Here is a 19,337-nt window from a genome sequence, read left to right as displayed (position 1 = left end):
GTGCTTGGGTGCTTGGGACACTGCACCCTGTCACACACAGAGCAGGGCGTTCAGGGGGTTTGGGCGCTGCCCCCTGTCACCGGTGCTGGCACCCTGTCACACACAGAGCAGGGCCCATGGGAGGGTGCTTGGGACACTGCACCCTGTCACACACAGAGCAGGGCGTTCAGGGGGTTTGGGCGCTGCCCCCTGTCACGCTGATCCCGGTGCTGGGAGCGTAGCGGCTCCGCTGATCCTGGTGCTGGGAGGCATATTACCCTTTTACTATATAGAATAGAGGCCTGGTGCACGGGGGGGGGCCGGCTGGTTTGCCCTGAAGGCTGTCCTGGATCAGGGTGGGGGTCCCCACTGGGGTGCCTGGCCAGGCTGGCTGAGGGGCTGAGGGCCGTTGTCTGGTTGGCGGGGGACTAAAGGTCCCAACCGCTCCTTTTTTTCTTTCTTTTTTTTTTATTCTGGGCCAGCTTTAGCTCTGAGGCCTCGCTTCTGAAAACATTAATCCAATGTTGCGGTCCGGCTGGCTGAAGCCCAGCTGGATAAAGCCTGTTTCTAGGGTTTGTTTCGATTCTATATTTGCGACCTAGTTGCTTAGAGTTGCAGCTGAGAGGCCAGCAAGTTAGGCGGGGAATGTTGGAGTCCGCAGTCACTGGAGCAAGCAAGCCTCCCTGTTCGCTTCAGTGCATGGCTGCCGGCCACCATCTTGGCTGACAGTTAATTTGCATAAGGATATGCTGATTAGCCAATGGGAAGGGTATCGGTCGTACGCTAATTACCATGTTTCTCTTTTATTAGTGTAGATAGATTAAGCCTTCCAATATAAAGACAATATGTAACTCTCCCTTTATTTAGATATTTCTTGTTTTTTCAGGTTTTTATTTTTTAATTTTTAAAATTAAAATTTTTCTTTATTTGAATTTATTTTTCCTCATCACCATTTATTCCCCTCATGCCCTCTTCCATCTCTTCACAATCACCACAACAATCCTTTCTAATTTTCAGTGTTAGGTTTTTTGCATTATTAAATTTTTTTATTTTAATTTAGATTATAGGTTTATTTACAAGTATTTCGGCTTTTTGCATTATTAAATTTTAATTTTATATTGTTCCCTGCTAACATACAGAAATACAATTAAGAGTTTTATACTTTTTTCTTTAGCAATAATTTTTTCTTTTCATTCTTGCGTCACATTACTGGCTAATACTATCTTAATGAAATGTTGGTAAAATGTGGTAAGAGCAGACATGTTTAACTTGTTCCAGACTTTTGGGGGAAATACTTCAGCTTTTAATTCTTAAATATGTTGTTAGTCATAGGTTTCATGCAGATGTCCTTTATCTACAGGAGAGGATTCCCTTTAGTTTGTGGAGGTTTGTTTTTTGTTTTTTTAATGGGAATTGCATTTTCTCTTTTTGCATCCAGGCTGGGCTGAGGGAACCCCCCTCCATGCATGAATTTCGTGCACTGGACCTCTAATATATATATATATATATACACATACATACATACATATATATATATATACACATACATACATACATATATATATATATTAATTTTAAGTATAGTATTATAGTGAATAACACTGATTAACCTTCAAGTCTTAACCAACTTTACATTCTTGGACGAGCCCTATTTGGTTATGATGTACTGTCATTTTCATATATTTATGGATTTGGTTTGCCGACAATTTTAAAGGATTTTTGCATGTTTATCCATGAGAGGATGTTGATCTGTAGTTTTCTTCTAGTATGTTTGATACTGGTATCAAAATAGTTGTTAGGAATGGAAATATGTTCTCCCAAAATTCATATGAAGTCCTAATCTCAATGTGACTACCTTTAAAGAAGTTATTAAGGATAAATAACTTCTTAATGGCAGGGGCATAATCTAATAGGACTAGTGTCCTTATAAGAAGAGGAAAAGACATGGTGGGTGTGTGTGCACAAGGGAAAGGCCACATGAGAAACAACCATCTAAAAGCCAACACAGGGGAGTTTTACCTAACATTCAAAGAACTAAAACCTATCTCTTAGACTAGACTATTCGAAAAAATACAAGAGGAAGGCACACTTCCAAGCTCTTTCTTTGAGGCCAGCATTATCCTAATCCCAAAACCAGATAAAGACATTACAAAGAAAGAGAATTACAGGCCAAAATCCATGATGAACATAGATGCTAACATCCTCAACAAAATTCTAGCAAATCGGACCCAGCATTACATTAGAAAGATCATACACCACGACTAAGTGAGATTTATTCTGAGGATGCAATATCCACAAATCAATAAATGTCATAAATCACATAAACAAATTGAGAAACAAAAATCACATAATCATATCAATTGATGCAGAAAAAGCATTTGACAAAATCCAACATCCTTTCTTGATAAAAACTGTCAGCAAAGTGGGAATAGAGGGATCATACCTCAACATAATAAAAGCCTTATATGATAAACATACAGCCAACATCATACTCAATGGGCAAAAACTAAAACCATTTGCCCTACCAATCAGAACAAGTCAGGATACCCACTTTTACTACTCCTATTCGACATAGTACTGGAAGTGCTAGCCATAGTGATCAGACAAGAAGAAGAAATAAAAGGCATCTAAATTGGAAAAGAAGAAGTAAAACTGTTGCTTTCACAGATGACATGATATTGTACATAGGAAACCCTAAAGACTCCATAAAAAAACAAAACTAGACTTAATAAATGAATTTGGCAATGCAGAAGGTTACAAAATTAACACCCAGAAATCTATGGCCTTTTTATACACCAATAATGAACTCACAGAAAAAGTAACTATAAAAACAATCCCATTTACTATTGCAACAAAAAACAATAAGATACCTAGGAATAAACTTAACTAAGGACCTGTACTTGGAAAACTACAGGACATTGAAAAAAGAGATAGAAGAAGACATAAACAAATGGAAGAATATACTGTGTTCATGGATTGGTAGAATCATCTAGTATAAAGGTTAAAGGACAAAAGTATAAACACAGGTATAATTTGTTAATGGATACACAATATAAAATGATGTAAATTGTGACATCATAAATATAATCTGTTATCAGGTTAAAATAGTCTGTTATGTCTATAAGATGTTTCAAGTAAGCTTCAGGGTAACCATAAAACAGAAACCTATAGTAGATACACATAATCCAATGAGAAGGTAATCCAAGTATACCACTATGGAAAATCATCAATTGAAAAGGAAGACATCAAGAGAGGAAGATAGGAACTACCAAACAGACACAAAACAGTTAACAAGGTGACAGTAGTAAGTCCTTAACAATCCTTAATTATTTTAAATTTAAGTGGATTAGTTATGCCAATCTAAAGGCATAATGTGACTGAATGAATTTTTTTTTAAAGAACCAATTATATTACTGCCTACAAAATACTCACTTTAGTTTCCAGGTCACACATAGCCTCAAAGTGAAGGGATTAAAAAAAAAAAAAAAAAAGAAAGAAAGAAAGAAAAGAATAACTCATAGACACAGACAACAATATGATGATTACCAGAGAGAAAAAGGGTGGGATGAGGTAGAAGAGGGAAAAGGAGGGATAAGAGGTGATGGAATAAGACTTGACTTGGAGTGGTGAACACAAAATACAATATACGGATGTTGTACTATAGAATTGTACTCCTGAAACCTATATAATTTTATTAACCAATGTTACCCCAATAAATTCATAAAAATTTGCAACCAATAAATAAATAATCAAGGTCTCTTCGTTGAGTGGAAATAGGAATCAGAAACTCATATAAACAGATAACTTTCTGGACAGATTTCTAGATTAAACCAAGTTCTTTCTGTGTAGAGTCAATTATAGAAATGTCCCCAGTAATTACTTATTTGACCTGAAGAGGGCACTGCTTGTATTAGTTGACAGGAGCTGCAAAGGATTCTCAGGTTCAAGAAGACAGCTCTGACATGCACCTCTTTGTTCATAGCAGTGCAATTTACAATTGCTAAGATTTAGAAACAGCCTAAGTGCCCATCAGCGGATGAGTGGATTAAAAAACAGTGGTACATCTACACAATACTACCTGCTATAAAAAAGAAAGAACTCTAACCATTAGCATCAGCATGGGTGGACCTAGAGAGTATTATGCTAAGCGAAATAAGCCAGTAGGAGAAAGAGAAATATCATATGATCTCACCCATTTGTGGAATATAATAAACAACATAAACTGGTGAATAAAACTAGATCCAGAGACACAGAAGTATCAAGCAGACTGTCAAACCTCAGAGGGAAGGAAGAGGGTGGAAGGGTGGTGGTAAAAGATCAACCAAAGGACTTGTATGCATGCATATATGCATAACCAATGGACACAGACACTAGCGGGGTGAGGGCCTGTGCTGGAGTTGGGAGTGGCCAGGGAGAGGTCAATGGTGGAAAAAGGAGACATTTGCAATACTTTAAACGATAAAGAATTTAAATTAAAAAAATAAGTAAAAGACAAGGATAAATTCCTCAGGAGAAACCAAACCTCCCGGCACCTTGATCTTGCATTTCCAACCTTCAGAACTGTAGTCTTTCATTGACATTTCTTAATATATATATATTTATAAAAATGTATATGTTATAATAGTTTATAATTTCTATTTGATTTCCTTTTAAACACATGCAAGAATGTACTTTTTAGTGTTCAAAGTATTTGTTTACTATATTTTTATTGATTTAGTAATATGCTGTTACAACATTTCTAAATTATAATATTTAAGGCTGCCATGATACGGGAAACAGTACTCTGAATGCTCAATTCTAAGATCAGAGAAAAATCTCTCTCTGGGCTTCTATCTGGAAGATTCTGTGCAGAAGAATTAACAGGGTAATTGGCAACACTCTTGTAATACAACCAGCAATGGGTTTTGTAGAGATGACTCATATTATGTTTTTCAATAAAGACTATAACGACTTTCTATATACATTTACATATTGCTAATTTATTCATTAGTAATAATACAAAACATTATTTAAGTATGTGAGACCTATGTAACATTTTTTATCTAAGAAGTAGACTCTGAAACAGAATTCTTCAATAGATTACAATGCATACTTTCTGTAGGTTGTATATATTTAGGACTTACCTAAAGAATATGTTCTTGAATAATATAGAAGTAGGAACAAAGGGACTCCTCAAAAATAAATTTCCTGAGGATAATCCTAGAAGAAGGGTCATGTTTGCTATGTTAGTTTTTCAAAGAAGGGAGAAAAGTGATTATAACCTAGGAGATAAAGATGAAATAAATCTAAAATAGGAAAGGTAGGTGTAAATTCCCTTCACACAGCTTGACTTTTCTCATTCAGACTCAGTCTTCCTTTCTGTGTAACCCTTTGCATTTGATCAATTCTTTCCTTCTCTTTGTTCAGGAAAAGGTCAGCAGGAAGATGACTCTACCACGGAAGACCTGAATTCCTGGACGCATTTGCCCTCATCCAGTCAGGAAACGGCACATAGATCAGTGACTAATGAGGTAAAACTAGAAAAAGAGGCACCTCTGATAATTAATTGTGGCCGGTACCCCAAATCACTGACTAAGCTCGCTAAGAGATGGGTTTGAAAGAGTGGGACTTTTTCAAACTCTAAAGAAAACTCTTTTTAGATGCTGTCCTGGAAATTTTATTTATTTGGGTATCTCATTTTGTTAGTAACAGATACAAAATAAATTTCACATAAAATTTGAAGCAACTTTAAATATATTGATGATGAAATTTTAATTGATAGAGAAAGTGTGGCACAGTGTCTCCAATCTATGGTGGTAAAAAATCTGGGACAAAAACTCTCACCTTGATATATTACCTTCCTTGTGGAGATACCACCAGGTTTAGAGTAAAAATAGGAAAATTTTCATCTTGTGGGTGCCTTGCAATTTTCTCTCATCTCATCTACTGGAGCTTTAGGTCTTCCATCATGGTGCGGTCCTCATAGTCACTTCTTGTAAATTCCAGCATGAATAGAGATAAAAATCAGTATCAAGAATAAGCACTGCTTCCCTTACTTTCCAATTGGCTGCCGCCTCCACTCAGGGATGACAGTTGTGCTGCTTCTTTGAAAAACAACTTTGAAGATTGGTAGATTTCTGTGTGACATGTCAGGTGGCCTTATCAATGGCACCAGTGCATCTCTGATCAGCAGTGTCTGACTCTTAGTGTGCTGCTGGGCTGTCAGCCCACTGTTGATACTTTTCTCTGATCTGAATGGCAATTTGGAAGTGAATAATTTCACAGAATATCCTGAGTAGATCCTTTGTATAACTGCAATCTACAACTGAGTATATTTTATTTATTTATTTATTCATTCATTCATTCATTCATTCTTTTTACTTGACTTATCTAAAGTGAGTTTTGATATACTTTAAAGTTTCATTTTAGAAAAGAGATCTTAGTACACTTCTGCATGGCTTTCAGAGTATGTTGGGAAAGTCAGCTGATTTTTTTAAATCAGAATTTATTTGCTTTTTAAATATTTCACAAAGAATGAAATAGCCACTTGATGGCCTTTCAATTGTGATGATGTTCCTAGGAATTGTATAGATGTGTAGATGTTAAATTTGGAAGGTAGACTAAGATTTTTTATTTATTTTAGAGTGAAGGAACTAAGTCCTAGAGAGAACTGAAATGATTCATCTGTGACATACAGCTCTTCGTTACGGAGAAAAGCCTAGAAACCAGGCTACTATCTTATAGAATTACCTTGTTTTCATAAAATCCTTGGCATATGCAGTGCAGAAAAGCTAACTTAGCCTGCTCAGAAACATTTGTCTAGCCTTTTCTCTAATTTGACATTAATTTGATTTGGTGAACAATCTATGAGAAGATCTGGCATCTTGTGCCTTCTTGACATTGTTATTAGCCAAGTCACATGTCATTCATCAGACGTATTAGAGTCCTAATGAGCCTTCAGTCTGAACTGCAGCCATCTGGAGCAGTTTGCTTCTTTGATAAGTGTACTCAAGTTGATTTGAAGCATGACTTGAAATAAGTCTCGGGTTTAAATTGTGTTAGGACTTCTTACTCAGGTAATGTCACTTTCTTTGAGTAAATGACTTGTATGCAAATGCCTTTTTAAATGTGCTGTGCTGGAGATGGGAGGGATCCTGTTGATGTGATAGCAACCACCTCACTTATCCTCTATCTCATCACATTAACAATTTCCACATTTCTGTTTTAATTATTCGGAAATTAATTTTTAGGGATTTGTTTTATGAACTACTATTAATAAACTAGTTTTCAGGACTAAGTTAACTCTATAGAACTCATTTAATTTATTAGTCACCCATATAGTTTAATGAAAAGAAATCCTTGGGAAACATTTTTCCTTGATATTTTAAAGTAAAATGAGGAAAATACACAAAACAACACTAAGAAAAGAGAGCTGTTGTAACTATAGTAATAGCAGACAAAGAGACAAAAGCAAAAAGCATTAGGCATTAAGAGGTCACTATGTAATACTGGAAGGGTTAGTTCACAAGGAAGATATAAAACTCTAAATTTATAAACACCGAATTACAGCTTCAGGATATATAAATTAATATTTGACAGAACTACAAGGAGAAATAATTAATAACTTTACTATGATAGTAGACCATTAAAAATATATATCCTATCAATAGATTAGACAATTAGTTAAGAGTGTAGAAATTACCAAAAAACAATTAGCAAACTAGGTATAATAAACATAAATAAAACTAGTTTTTAAAATTAAAGAACACACATTCTTTTTTTTTTTAAATATATTCCATTTATTTCTTTACAGAGAGGAAGGGAGAGGGACAGAGAGCCAGAAACATCGATGAGAGAGAAACATCGACCAGCTGCCTCCTGCACACCCTCCAATGGGGATGTGCCCACAACCAAGGCACATGCCCTTGACCGGAATCGAACCTGGGACCCCTCAGCCCACAGGCCGACGCTCTATCCACTGAGCCAAACCGGCCAGGGCCACACATTCTTTTTAAGCATACAAAAATTTATCAGATATCAAATCAAAATATCTCTCAGCAAATGTCAAATAATCTTATAGTACTGACTGTGGTCTCTGACATAAAGAAACTCAGTAAGAAGTCAACCACAAAAGGGTAAAATGTACATTTAAAATTTAAAGAGACATACTTCTAAACTCATGGGTCAAAGAAGAAATTACAAAGGATTTATAAAACATTTAGAATAGAATAAATACAAAATTATATGAAAACTTGTTTGCTCATTCATTATGCAGTGGTTAGCAAATATAATGGTATAATCTATATCATTACATTTACAATGGCACCAGGTAGTAAGTATATAGGAGTAAATATAAGGAAAGTTGAGAATTGCTATTGAGAATGTCATAAAATATTATAATAGCTATATCACATAATGGATAATAAGACTTAATATAATAAAGATAATAGGTATCCTCAATTTAAACAATAATTTTATAATTTCAAAGCTTGTGTTGTGTGTTTGTGTGTGTGCATGTGATTTGATTGGCTGATTTAAAAACTTGGAAAAACATAAGACCAAGATTAGGTAAGACAGTATTAAGTAAGAAAGGAAAAGTGTGTATATGGTAGGAATGCTGGGTAGTTGTCTATATCTTTCCATTAATGTGCTTAGTTTTAAAATCTCTTTTGTTGGGTTCATGTTCTGGAATGATGGTTGTATACATGCCCACAAGAGGTATTCCAGGACTAGGAAGTTTTATGGAATCAATCAAAACACATACACCTGCAAGAGGGGAAAAGATTAATATGTTTTACAAAAATAAAAGTCACCAAATAACACTTCAAAAAGATGAAAAGACAGAACACAGGCTGTGGCTGGATATGCTGCATGAGAAATAGAGAGACATGAGGTGAGGGTGGGAAATTAGGCAGCGTCCGTACCAGGGAAGGCTGCCTGGAAGCTGGGCCTGCTCCTTCTGCTCAGGATGCTTCTTTGCGTTGCCCTTCCTGGTATTTTTTAGGTACATGGCTATTGTGTATCACCATCATACTCTGTCACTGCATTAACACTTATCACCAGCTGTAATTTTACATGCTTGCTTGTGTATTTCCTCTCTCCCCATGGGAATACGTAGCTCCACAGGGCAGGACACAAGCCTCTGTTGTTCAGTGTTTCATCGGGAGCATTTAGAACAGTGTATTCACATCATAGGGCCCCAGAAAAGAATAGTCAAATGAATAGATTAATTGAAACAGAATTGAGAGCCAAAATATTGATTACTGAATCTTAATTTTAATGACTTTTACCCTTCCATTATATTCAGTTCTATTTACTGGTGGGCTAGGTACTGTACCGGAGGCTGCGAATGCTACAAGTGGCCTAAGGACCATCAGGCAGTACTAACTCTCATGGCAGAGACATGCTTAGAATTACTGTATTAGATTACGCAAGTTCTAAAATAAAGATAAATATAATGTTGGGAATTTTATATTTACAATAAACTCAACACTCATTGTAAGAATTTCTGGGCTGAAGTCATAATCTTTTTTTTTTTTTTAAAGAAAAATGAAGCTTAACCCTGGCTAGTGTGGCTCAGTTGGTTGAGCATCACCCCGTGCACCCAGAGGTTGCTGGTTTAATTCTTCATCAGGGCACTTGCCCAGGTTGTGGGTGGTGTTGTTCAGGAGGCAGCCGATTGATGTTTCTCTCTCGTTGTTTCTCTCTCTCCCTTTCTCTCTCTCTCTAAAAAAATCAATGAAAAAATACTATTTAAAAAGAAAGAAAATAAATATGAACTTATTTTTTACTTACTTTGGAAAATAACTTGGGTGATTCAATAAAAATCACTTGTATATGCGTAGTACTCTATAGTCTGTCTTGACAGATTGGAAAATATTTACTAGGGAGAGACACATTTCAAGTGATTTTCTAGGAGTAAAAATCATGTGATTATGGTTTGATTCTATTATTTAAGATCTTATTTTTAAAAATATTTAAAATTTTTAAAATTATAGTTGACATACAATATTAAATTAGTGTTTCAGGTGTACAACATAGTGATTAGACATTTATATACATCACAAAGTGATCACCATGGTGTCACCATCTGACACCATGCATAGTTATTACTATATTACTGACTGTATATCCTATGCTATACTTTTCATTCCTGACTGTTCGTATAAAAGTCAATTTGTACTTCTTGTTGTATTTTAAGAAGCTACAGAAGTCATATTTTGAAACTACACATTTTTGAAATCTTAGCCATAATTTTTTATTTTTCTTATTCCTATAGGTTTTTACAAATCAAATTAACTTAGATAAGGTACTATTCTCTTTTTCGGATTACAAACGTAGTGATTTCGTGGATCTTTTTCAAGAACCTACAGAAAGGTATGACTAATGAGCTTATTTAGTTTTCTGTTTATGCCTGTTAATAGCTATAACTCCTCTGAGTGGAGATAGTGAATCATGGCTCTCAAATGTTTGGTATATTTCAAGATATAGCTTTTTGTAATAAGTACAAGCTGATTTGACTAGGAATAGAATGTATTTACCATCTCATAAATATGGTATTAACACAAGAAAAAGATATGCCTACAGAATTTCATTTTTGTCATCTCAGCAATTCCATGGTTCCCAAACTTTTGTAAATGTGTCTGGAGCTCCTGAGGGGCCATTGTACTTGAGGTAAGGTAAAGCTTGGTGCACAGTGACATTTTATTAGAAATTATGGCTGGTTCTATAAAGAAAATAATATGCTAGAAACAGTGGGACTCAGCTTGGTGAATTTTTTGTACTTTGTATGAAAACAATTAAAGAACCAAGAGAAAAGTAAATTTACATCAAGAAAAACAAAGAAACACTGGTAGCAGCTCTTATGCTCATAAAATGTTCAGATTTAGGTGTTATGTGTAAAACCACACCAAATAAGGAAACATTTTATTGAGTCATACTTCCATTGAGATTGCTTAGTAATATTACCTATAGTCACTTGGATAATACTATAATAATGTGTACAGTATAAATCTTTTATGTTCAACTTTCAGAAGTACATTAAATGAAAAAGCTATGTTCTAATAGTATGTCCTAAGCAGTAGGTACTAATTATATACTAAGCAGTGTTTACAAATACAAAATATTGCAGTTTACAGTTTAATTAGGGGAGCACATAAAAAGACAAATTTAAATACAATGTGGTAAATATTATAGTGCCAATGCCCAAGGACTGTGCGTACAGAAGATAGAGAACTATGGAGAGAGGCGTTCCTTATCAGCTCTGTGAAGAAAAGATTCTTGAAGATGGCTGGCAAGAAATAGAGAAGGAGAAAAAGTAAGAAATCTGAAATTACCCACAGAAGCAAAAGAAGAAAGCATTTATTTTGTTAAGGTTAAATGTTGAAATACATGAGGGAAAGTAGTAGAGATGACAGTGGAAATGTAGACAGGGAGCAGGACTGCAGTGAGGGAGAGAGTGTGAATGAGTAAGGGAGTGACAGGTGTGTATGTGGACATGTGGTGTGTGTGTGTATTTGTGTGTGTGTGAGTGAGGGACAGTTAGATCTCACAGGAGTCTCAGGGGCTGGCAGATCAGGCTCTCCTGGACAAAGAACCCCTGCTACTGCCACAGGCACTCCCTGGGCAGGCATGGCTCTGACAAGGAAACCATGCCATCTTGAAGAGGGCAGCATTGGTGGCTAGGAGCATATCCTCACCATCACCAGACTAGCCTTGGACACCACCTTGGACCCACACAATGAGCCGCTGGCCAGTGGGAACTCGCAAGAGACCCCCATTGCAGAATCTGGGACCCCCATAGTGAGTGGACTCCAGGACCACACAGTGAGTGCACACCAGAGGGACCTTGTGCACCAACCTGCCCAGACTCTGGGACCATACAATCAGTGCACACTAAAGGGACAGTGTGCATGCCACCCTGCCATCTGCAGCTGACCTGAGGGACCAGATAAATGAGAGAAGGGAGTACAACTCAGAACAGAGAAAATCAAGGTGTGAGACTCAAGGCATACCCAGCCTCTGGGCTAAGGACTCCATGACCACTGGACTACTAGGGGCTTCAACCTCTCGGATCTCAATCAAGTTGCCCAGGGTCAAAAAGAGACAGCGATTCATATTCTCTTGCACTAGAGCAGCTTCCAGGAGACCTAGATAGACACCAAGGGACCAGATTCAACAATATCAGAGCAAAATCTAGTGAGTCCCAATTTCACTGGTAGCAAGTCAGAGGAGAAATCCTTCCTACCAACAAGACATCCGTAATTAAGTGGGATAGGAGAACACATACACCATATTCTCTGAAAGCTAAACATCACCTCTTCCTCCTAAAGCCCTGTGAGGAACAGACTTTTGAGTGATTAAGATTGACAGCTGGCTGACAGGTGAAGGCAGGCAGAGGCAAAGCCCAGGGAGCCAGCAGAACTTTGCTGAACCAGCCCTGAGTTTTTTAAAATATATTTTATTGATTTTTTACAGAGAGGAAGGGAGAGGGAAACATCATAGAGGGAAACATCATAGAGGGAAACATAGAGAGTTAGAAACATCAATGAGAGAGAAACATCGATCAGCTGCCTCCTGCACAACCCCCACTGGGGATGTACCCGCAACCATGGTACATGCCCTTGACTGGAATCAAACCTGGGACCCTTCAGTCCGCAGGCCGACGCTCTATCCACTGAGCCAAACCGGTTAGGACTCAATGGGAATTATAAGGAGCTGAATAAAAAAATACACCAACATGGATAAGAATCAAGAGGAAATGAAGAATGACATGCCTACAATAAATAACACAGTGGAAGGTTTCAACAGTAGTCTAGAAGAAGCCAAGGACCAAATCAACTAGTTAGAAGATAAGGTAGAGAAAAATGCACAATCAGAGCGGCAATTGGGGAAAAATATTAAAAAGCAGGAGGAGAGTTTAAGGAAGTTTAGGGAGAACATGAAATGAAGCAACATCTGCATAATAGGGGTGCCAGAAGGAGAAGAAGCAGAACAAGGAATAGAAAGCCTGTTTGAAGAAATAATGACAGAAAACTTCCCTGACTTGGGGAAGAAAAAAGTCACACAAATCCAAGAAGCACAGACAGTCCCAGTCAAGATGAACCCAAAAAGACCCACACTAAGACACATCATAATTAAAACGCCATGTGTTAAAGACAAAGAAAGAATCTTAAAGGCTGAAAGAGAGAGACAGAAAGTTACATATAAGGGATCTCCCATTAGGCTATCAGCTGACTTCTCAACAGAAACACATCAAGCCAGAAGGGAGTGGCAGGAAGTATACAAAGTAAAGAAAAGCAAGGGACTTAATCCAAGACACTCTATCCAGCGAGACTACCATTCAAAATTGAAGGAGAAATAAGGAGTTCACAAACAAAAAAAACACTAAAGGAGTTTATTACCATCAAACCAGCAACACAAGAAATCCTAAAGAGCCTGCTTTAAGAAGAAAAAAATAGAGAGGGAGAAACACAGGCATAAAGAATAAAAATGGCAATAAACAAGTACCTATCTATAATAACCTTAAAAATAAATGGATTAAATGTTCCAATCAAAAGACAGGGTAGTCAAAAGATTAAGAAAACATGACCCATACTTATGCTGTCTACAAGAGACCGACCTCAGAACAAAGGACTAACACAGACTGAATGTGAAGGCGTGAAAAAAATTTTCATGCAAATTGAAATAAATAAATAAATAAGCTGGGGTAGCAATACTTGTATCTGACAAAATAGACCTCAAAATGAAGGCCATAACAAGAGATAATGATGACCACTTCATAATACTAAAGGAATCAATACAATAAGAGGCTATAACTCTGGCAAACATATATGTACCCAATACAGGAGCATCCAAATACATTAAAAGACTTCAGGAAGTTATCAAGGGAGATATAGCAATGCAATCATAGTAGGAGACTTTAATACCCCATTGACATCACTGGATAAATCTTCTAGACAAAATATCAATAAGGAAACAGAAATCCTAAATCACACACTAGATCAGATGGAACTAATTGACATCTTCAGAACATTTCACCCCAAAGCTACGGAATATACATTTTTCTCAAGTGCACATGAGACATTTTCAAAGGTAGACCACATGTTAGGACACAGGCTAAGTCTCTACAAATTCAAGAAGATTGAAATCATATCAGCCATCTTCTAGATCACAATGCCATAAAATTAGATATAAACTACAATAAAAGCATTCAAAAAAATCAAACACATGAAGGCTAAACAGCATGCTATTAAACAATGACTGGGTTACCAAAGAGATAAAAGAAGAAGCAAAAAAACATACTGGAAACAAATGACAATGAAAACACAACAATCCAAAATCTATGGGACACAGTGAAAGCAATCCCGAGAAGGCTGTTAATATCACTACAGGGCTACCTCAAAAATCAAGAAAAAGCTGTAATAAGTTACTAACCCAACAACTTAAAGAATTAGAAAGAGAGAAACAATAAAAGCCCAGAGTAAGTAGAAGGAAAGAAATAAGAAAGATCAGAGCATAAATAAATGACATAGAGACCAAAGAAAACAATACAAAAGAACAATAAAACCAAGAGATGGTTCTTTGAAAGCATAAACAAGATTGATGAACTTCTAGCTAGACTCAATAAGAAACAAAGAGAAAGGACCCAAATAAACAAAATCAGAAACAAAAGAGGTCAAGTAACAACTGACTACACAGCAATATAGAGTCATAAAAAATACTATGAACAACTCTATTGCAACAAACTGACAACCTTTACAAAATAGACATATTCCTAGAAAAATACAATCTTCTAAAACTCAATCAGAAAGAATCAGAAAACCTGAATAGGCAGATAACTGCTGATGAAACTGAAGCAGTGATAAAAAAAAAATTACAGCAAAAAAACGCCCTGATCCAGATGGCTTCACAGGAGAGTTTTACCCAACATTCAAAGAACTAACACCTATACTCTCCAAACTATTCTATAAAATCCAAGAGGAAGGAACACATCCAAGCTCTTTTTATGAGGCCAGCATTACTCTAATTCCAAAACCAGATAAAGACACTATAAAGAAGAGCATTACAGGCCAATATTTTTGCTGAACATAGATCCTAAAATTCTCAACAAAATATTAGCAAATCCAGCAATATATTTAAAAAAATACACCATGACCAAGTGGGATTTATTCCAGAGATGCAAGTATGGTACATTATTTGCAAATAAAAGACTCCATAAAAAATGACTACTAGATTTAATAAGCGAATTTGACAACATAGCAGGATACAAATTTAACAACCAGAAATCTATGGCATTTTTATACACCAACAATGAACTGACAGAAAGAGAAACTAAGAAAACAATCCCATTTTCCACTACAAAAAAAAAAATAAGGAATAAACTTAACCAAGGAGGTAAAACCTTTACTCCAAAAACTACAGAATGTTGAAAAAAGAAATAGAGGAAGATATAAACAAGTGGAAGAATATACCATGTTCATGGATTGGTAAAATCAACGTCATTAAAATATCCATACTACCCAAGGCAATCTACAGATTCAATGCAATCCCTATTAAAATACCAACGGCATATTTCACAGACCTAGAAAAAAAAAACTATCCAAAAACTTATATGGAATAAAAAAAGACCCCAAATAGCTGTAGTTATCTTGAGAAAAAAGAATAAAGTTGGAGGATCGCAATACCAGATATCAAGTTATACTACAGAGCCACTGTACTCAAAACAGCCTGGTACTATCACAAGAACAGGCATATGGACCAATGGAACAGAACAGAGAACCCAGAAATCAACCCAAGCCATTATGCTCAATTCATTTTTGACAAAGGAGACAAGAGCATACAATAGAGGAAAGACAGTCTCTTCAATAAATGGTATTGGGAAATTAGCAGATACATGCAAAAAAAAAAATGAAACTGGACCACCAACTTACACCATACACAAAAATAAACTCAAAATGGATAAAATATTTAAATCTAAGACATGTAACCATAGAAATCTTAAAAGAATCCATAGGCAGCAAAATGTCAGACATCTCTGATAGTGATATATTTACCAATACGTCTCCCAGGACAATGGAAATTAAGGAGAAAATAAACAAATGGGACTACATCAAAATAAAAAGCTTCTGTACAGCAATAGAAACCATCAACAAAACAACAAGAAAGCCCACTGCATGAGAGAACATATTTGCCAGTGATCATCTGATAAGGGGTTAATCTCCAAAATTTATAGGGAACTCATGCAATTTAATGAAAGGAAGATAAACAATCCAATCAAAAAATGGGCAAAGGACCTAAATAGACACTTTTTGAAAGTAGACGTACAGAAGGCTAAGAGACATATGAAAACATGCTCATCCAAGAGATGCAAATCAAAACAACAATGAGGTGCTACTTCATACCTGTTAGAATGGCTATCATCAACAAATCAACAAATTACAAATGTTGGCAAAGATGTGGAGAAAAGGAACCCTTGTGCACTGCTGGTGGGAATGCAGACTGGTGCAGCCACTGTGGAAAACAGTATGGAGTTTCCTCAAAAAATTAAAAATGGAACTCCCATTTGACTGTCATGAAGGATAGTTTGACCCAGTGACCCCATTTCTAGGAATATATCCCAGGAAATCAGAAACACCAATCAGAAAGAATATATGCAACCCTATGTTCATAGCAGCACAATTTACAATAGCTAAGATTTTGGAAACAGCCTAAGTGCCCATCAGCAGATGAATGTATTAAAACACAGTGGTACATCTACACAATGGAATACTATGCTACAAAAAGAAAATAAGGAACTTTTACCATTTGCAACAGTGTGGATAGAACTGGAGAGCATTATGCTATGCGAAATAGCCAGTTGGAGAAATATAAACATGATCTAATTCATATCCTATAATAAATGCCTAATATGCTAAGTGTCCGTCTGGTCCTCCGTTCAACCAATCAAAGCGTAATATGCTAAGGCTGCTCAACCGCTCGCTGTGACGTGCAATGACAACCAGGGGCAGACAGTTGACCAGTCGACAAGTCACTATGCTGTGCACTGACCACCAAGGGGCAGATGCTTCAACTAGTAGGTTAACTTACTGCTGGGGTCCAGCCGATTGGGACTGAGCGAGATGGGCCAGACATGCCCTGGACCCCTCCCATGGTCCCTCCCTGGCTGGCCAACCTCCCGCACCCCTCCCCGGCTCCAGTTGTGCACCGATGGGATCCCTTGGCTTGGTCTGCACCCTCTCGCAATCTGGGAGCCCTGGGGGGATGTTAGCCTGTTTTGGCCTGATCCTGCAGGCCAGGCCGAGGGACCCCACTGGTGCATGAATTTGTTCACCAGGCCTCTAGTGTAGGATATACAGTAATGAAAAATGTAAACTGATGAACAAAAGTAGATCCAGAGACATAGAAGCATTGACAGACTGTCAAACCTCAGAGGGAATGCCTCAGAGGGGAGGGTGGGTGGTTGGGAAGAGATCAACTAATGAACTTGTATGCATATATGCATAACCAGTGGGCATAGACAATAGGGGGATGGAGACCTGGGCTATGGGGCGTGGGCAGGCTGGGAGAGGTCAATGGGGGAAAACAGGGACATATGCAATGCCTTCAACGATAAAGAATAAAAAGATAAATAAATAACTTAATTTTTAAAAAAAAGAAAAGAGGAGACAGGGACCACATTGCCAACATGCTAAAGTTATGTGTCCAGGAAGGAGGCTTTGTTTATTCTGAAGTTGGTAGACAGGTATAATTAAATTTTAGTGGGAATTTTTTTCTGGACATTAAAGATTAGACCCAGAAGTCAAATAATAGGAGGCTTCTGTTAAGTGGGTTGTAAGTGTAAGTACAGCAGGAGCCAAGCAGATAGCACAAGAGAAGAAACTGAGTCACAGTGAGTTGGGAAGCAAATGGAAATGAGTGTGGATTTGTATTTGCAAAGTCTGTTAGAAATAGAGCAGTAGTTAGATTGAGATAGAACCTTTGAAGGGTTTTCTATCTTTACAATGAGGGTGAATCAAGTATCCTTATAATATTAAAGAATTTGTAGGTAGGGAGAGATTATATATATATATAAAACATATATATATATGAAATTTTAGAAAAACGTCTCATGAGACAGAAGGCATTGTAGTTGAGAATGTGGAAGGATGACTTTTGAACAGGAAGAAAGGAAGGAGTAATGAAGAATGTTGATGCATCTAAGTACACATTTTAAAAGTAATTTGAAAGAGTTCTGGTTTTCTGGCCTGCACTTTCTAGAAGTGGCCTCATTTTTACTACAGCAGAGGGTCAAGATCAGAACTACATGCAGGTGGTAGTTCAGGATTAGCTGCAGTGGAGGAATGGTAGAGAAAATCAGTGATATACCAGTGTTTTCCAAAGGGCTCTCTGTTGATATGAGAAAGCCGAGTGGCCCTAGTGCTGTCCTCCCACAGCCTAGGGAAAGGAGGAAAGCAGGTGGGAGGTGGATAGATGCGAGGCGGCTGGTTTGCAAGCCAGGTAAAAGTTGGAGGAGATGGAATTTGTGATCAGACATTGGGATTTTGGAATTCTCTTTGGAAGTGGGCCAGCTCCAGGTGCTGACAATGGAATTAGGTGGTGGAACAGAAATGCCGGTGAATGTCAATTAATAATTACTGTAGATTATCAGAGATTCTTAAATGCATAAGTTCTTTGATACCATGAACAAATATGTGCATTTATTTTCTAGTGAGAATGAACACGGTATGTGGACAGCCGATGACGCCTACCTTAGCGATGATGAGCTTGCAGGGCCGTCGCAAGCTGTACCCCCGACTGGGCATGGTATGTCTGCGCCCTGTTCTGTTGCAGGTTCTTGAGCAGGCTGGTTTCAGCGCCGTGCACAAAGGCTTTTCTAACACAAATGCAGGAGAGAGCTAGGCAGACCTTTTAAAATGGGAAAACATATTTTGGGGGATTTTCTTGCTGCACACTCCACATTCATAAGGGTGAATTTCTATTCTTTCTTTAAATATTTTAATATATAAAACATGATATTAAAATGAGCTATTTTATATTTTCTTAAACTAGCAATTATAGATTTGTATAGACTTGAATATGACCTTCCTCATCCACCTAATGTTAATTTGTTGCATAGTATGTACTTTGTAAATAAAATAATAATTTTGGATTACACATAATCACATATTGTGGAGAATAAAGAAAATATAAGCATGTATAATAAAATAACAATACTGAAGAATATTCCAAGTTGTTGCATAGTATGTACTTTGTAAATAAAATAATAATTTTGGATTACACATAATCACATATTGTGGAGAATAAAGAAAATATAAGCATGTATAATAAAATAACAATACTGAAGAATATTCCAAGTATTTTCTTTATATATATATTTA

At 36.8% G+C, this 19,337-nt stretch overlaps 1 protein-coding gene across 1 annotated transcript in view; it reads left to right on the top strand.

Moving 5' to 3' along the window:
- The first annotated feature begins 5,390 nt into the window (after positions 1-5,390).
- Positions 5,391-19,337, top strand: part of PTPN20 (protein tyrosine phosphatase, non-receptor type 20) — an 83,277-nt gene continuing 69,330 nt past the window's right edge. Inside the window, exons 1-2 of the mRNA XM_014535667.1 lie at positions 5,391-5,489; positions 18,668-18,762. Coding sequence (XP_014391153.1) covers positions 5,485-5,489; positions 18,668-18,762 — 100 coding nt within the window. The 5' untranslated portion in view covers positions 5,391-5,484. The remainder of the gene's footprint in view (positions 5,490-18,667; positions 18,763-19,337) is intronic.

This window comes from Myotis brandtii, unplaced genomic scaffold (assembly GCF_000412655.1).
Source record: "Myotis brandtii unplaced genomic scaffold, ASM41265v1 scaffold148, whole genome shotgun sequence".
NCBI lineage: Eukaryota > Metazoa > Chordata > Mammalia > Chiroptera > Vespertilionidae > Myotis > Myotis brandtii.
Note: the sequence above shows the minus strand (reverse complement) of the source record. Positions and strands in the feature narration are given on the sequence as shown.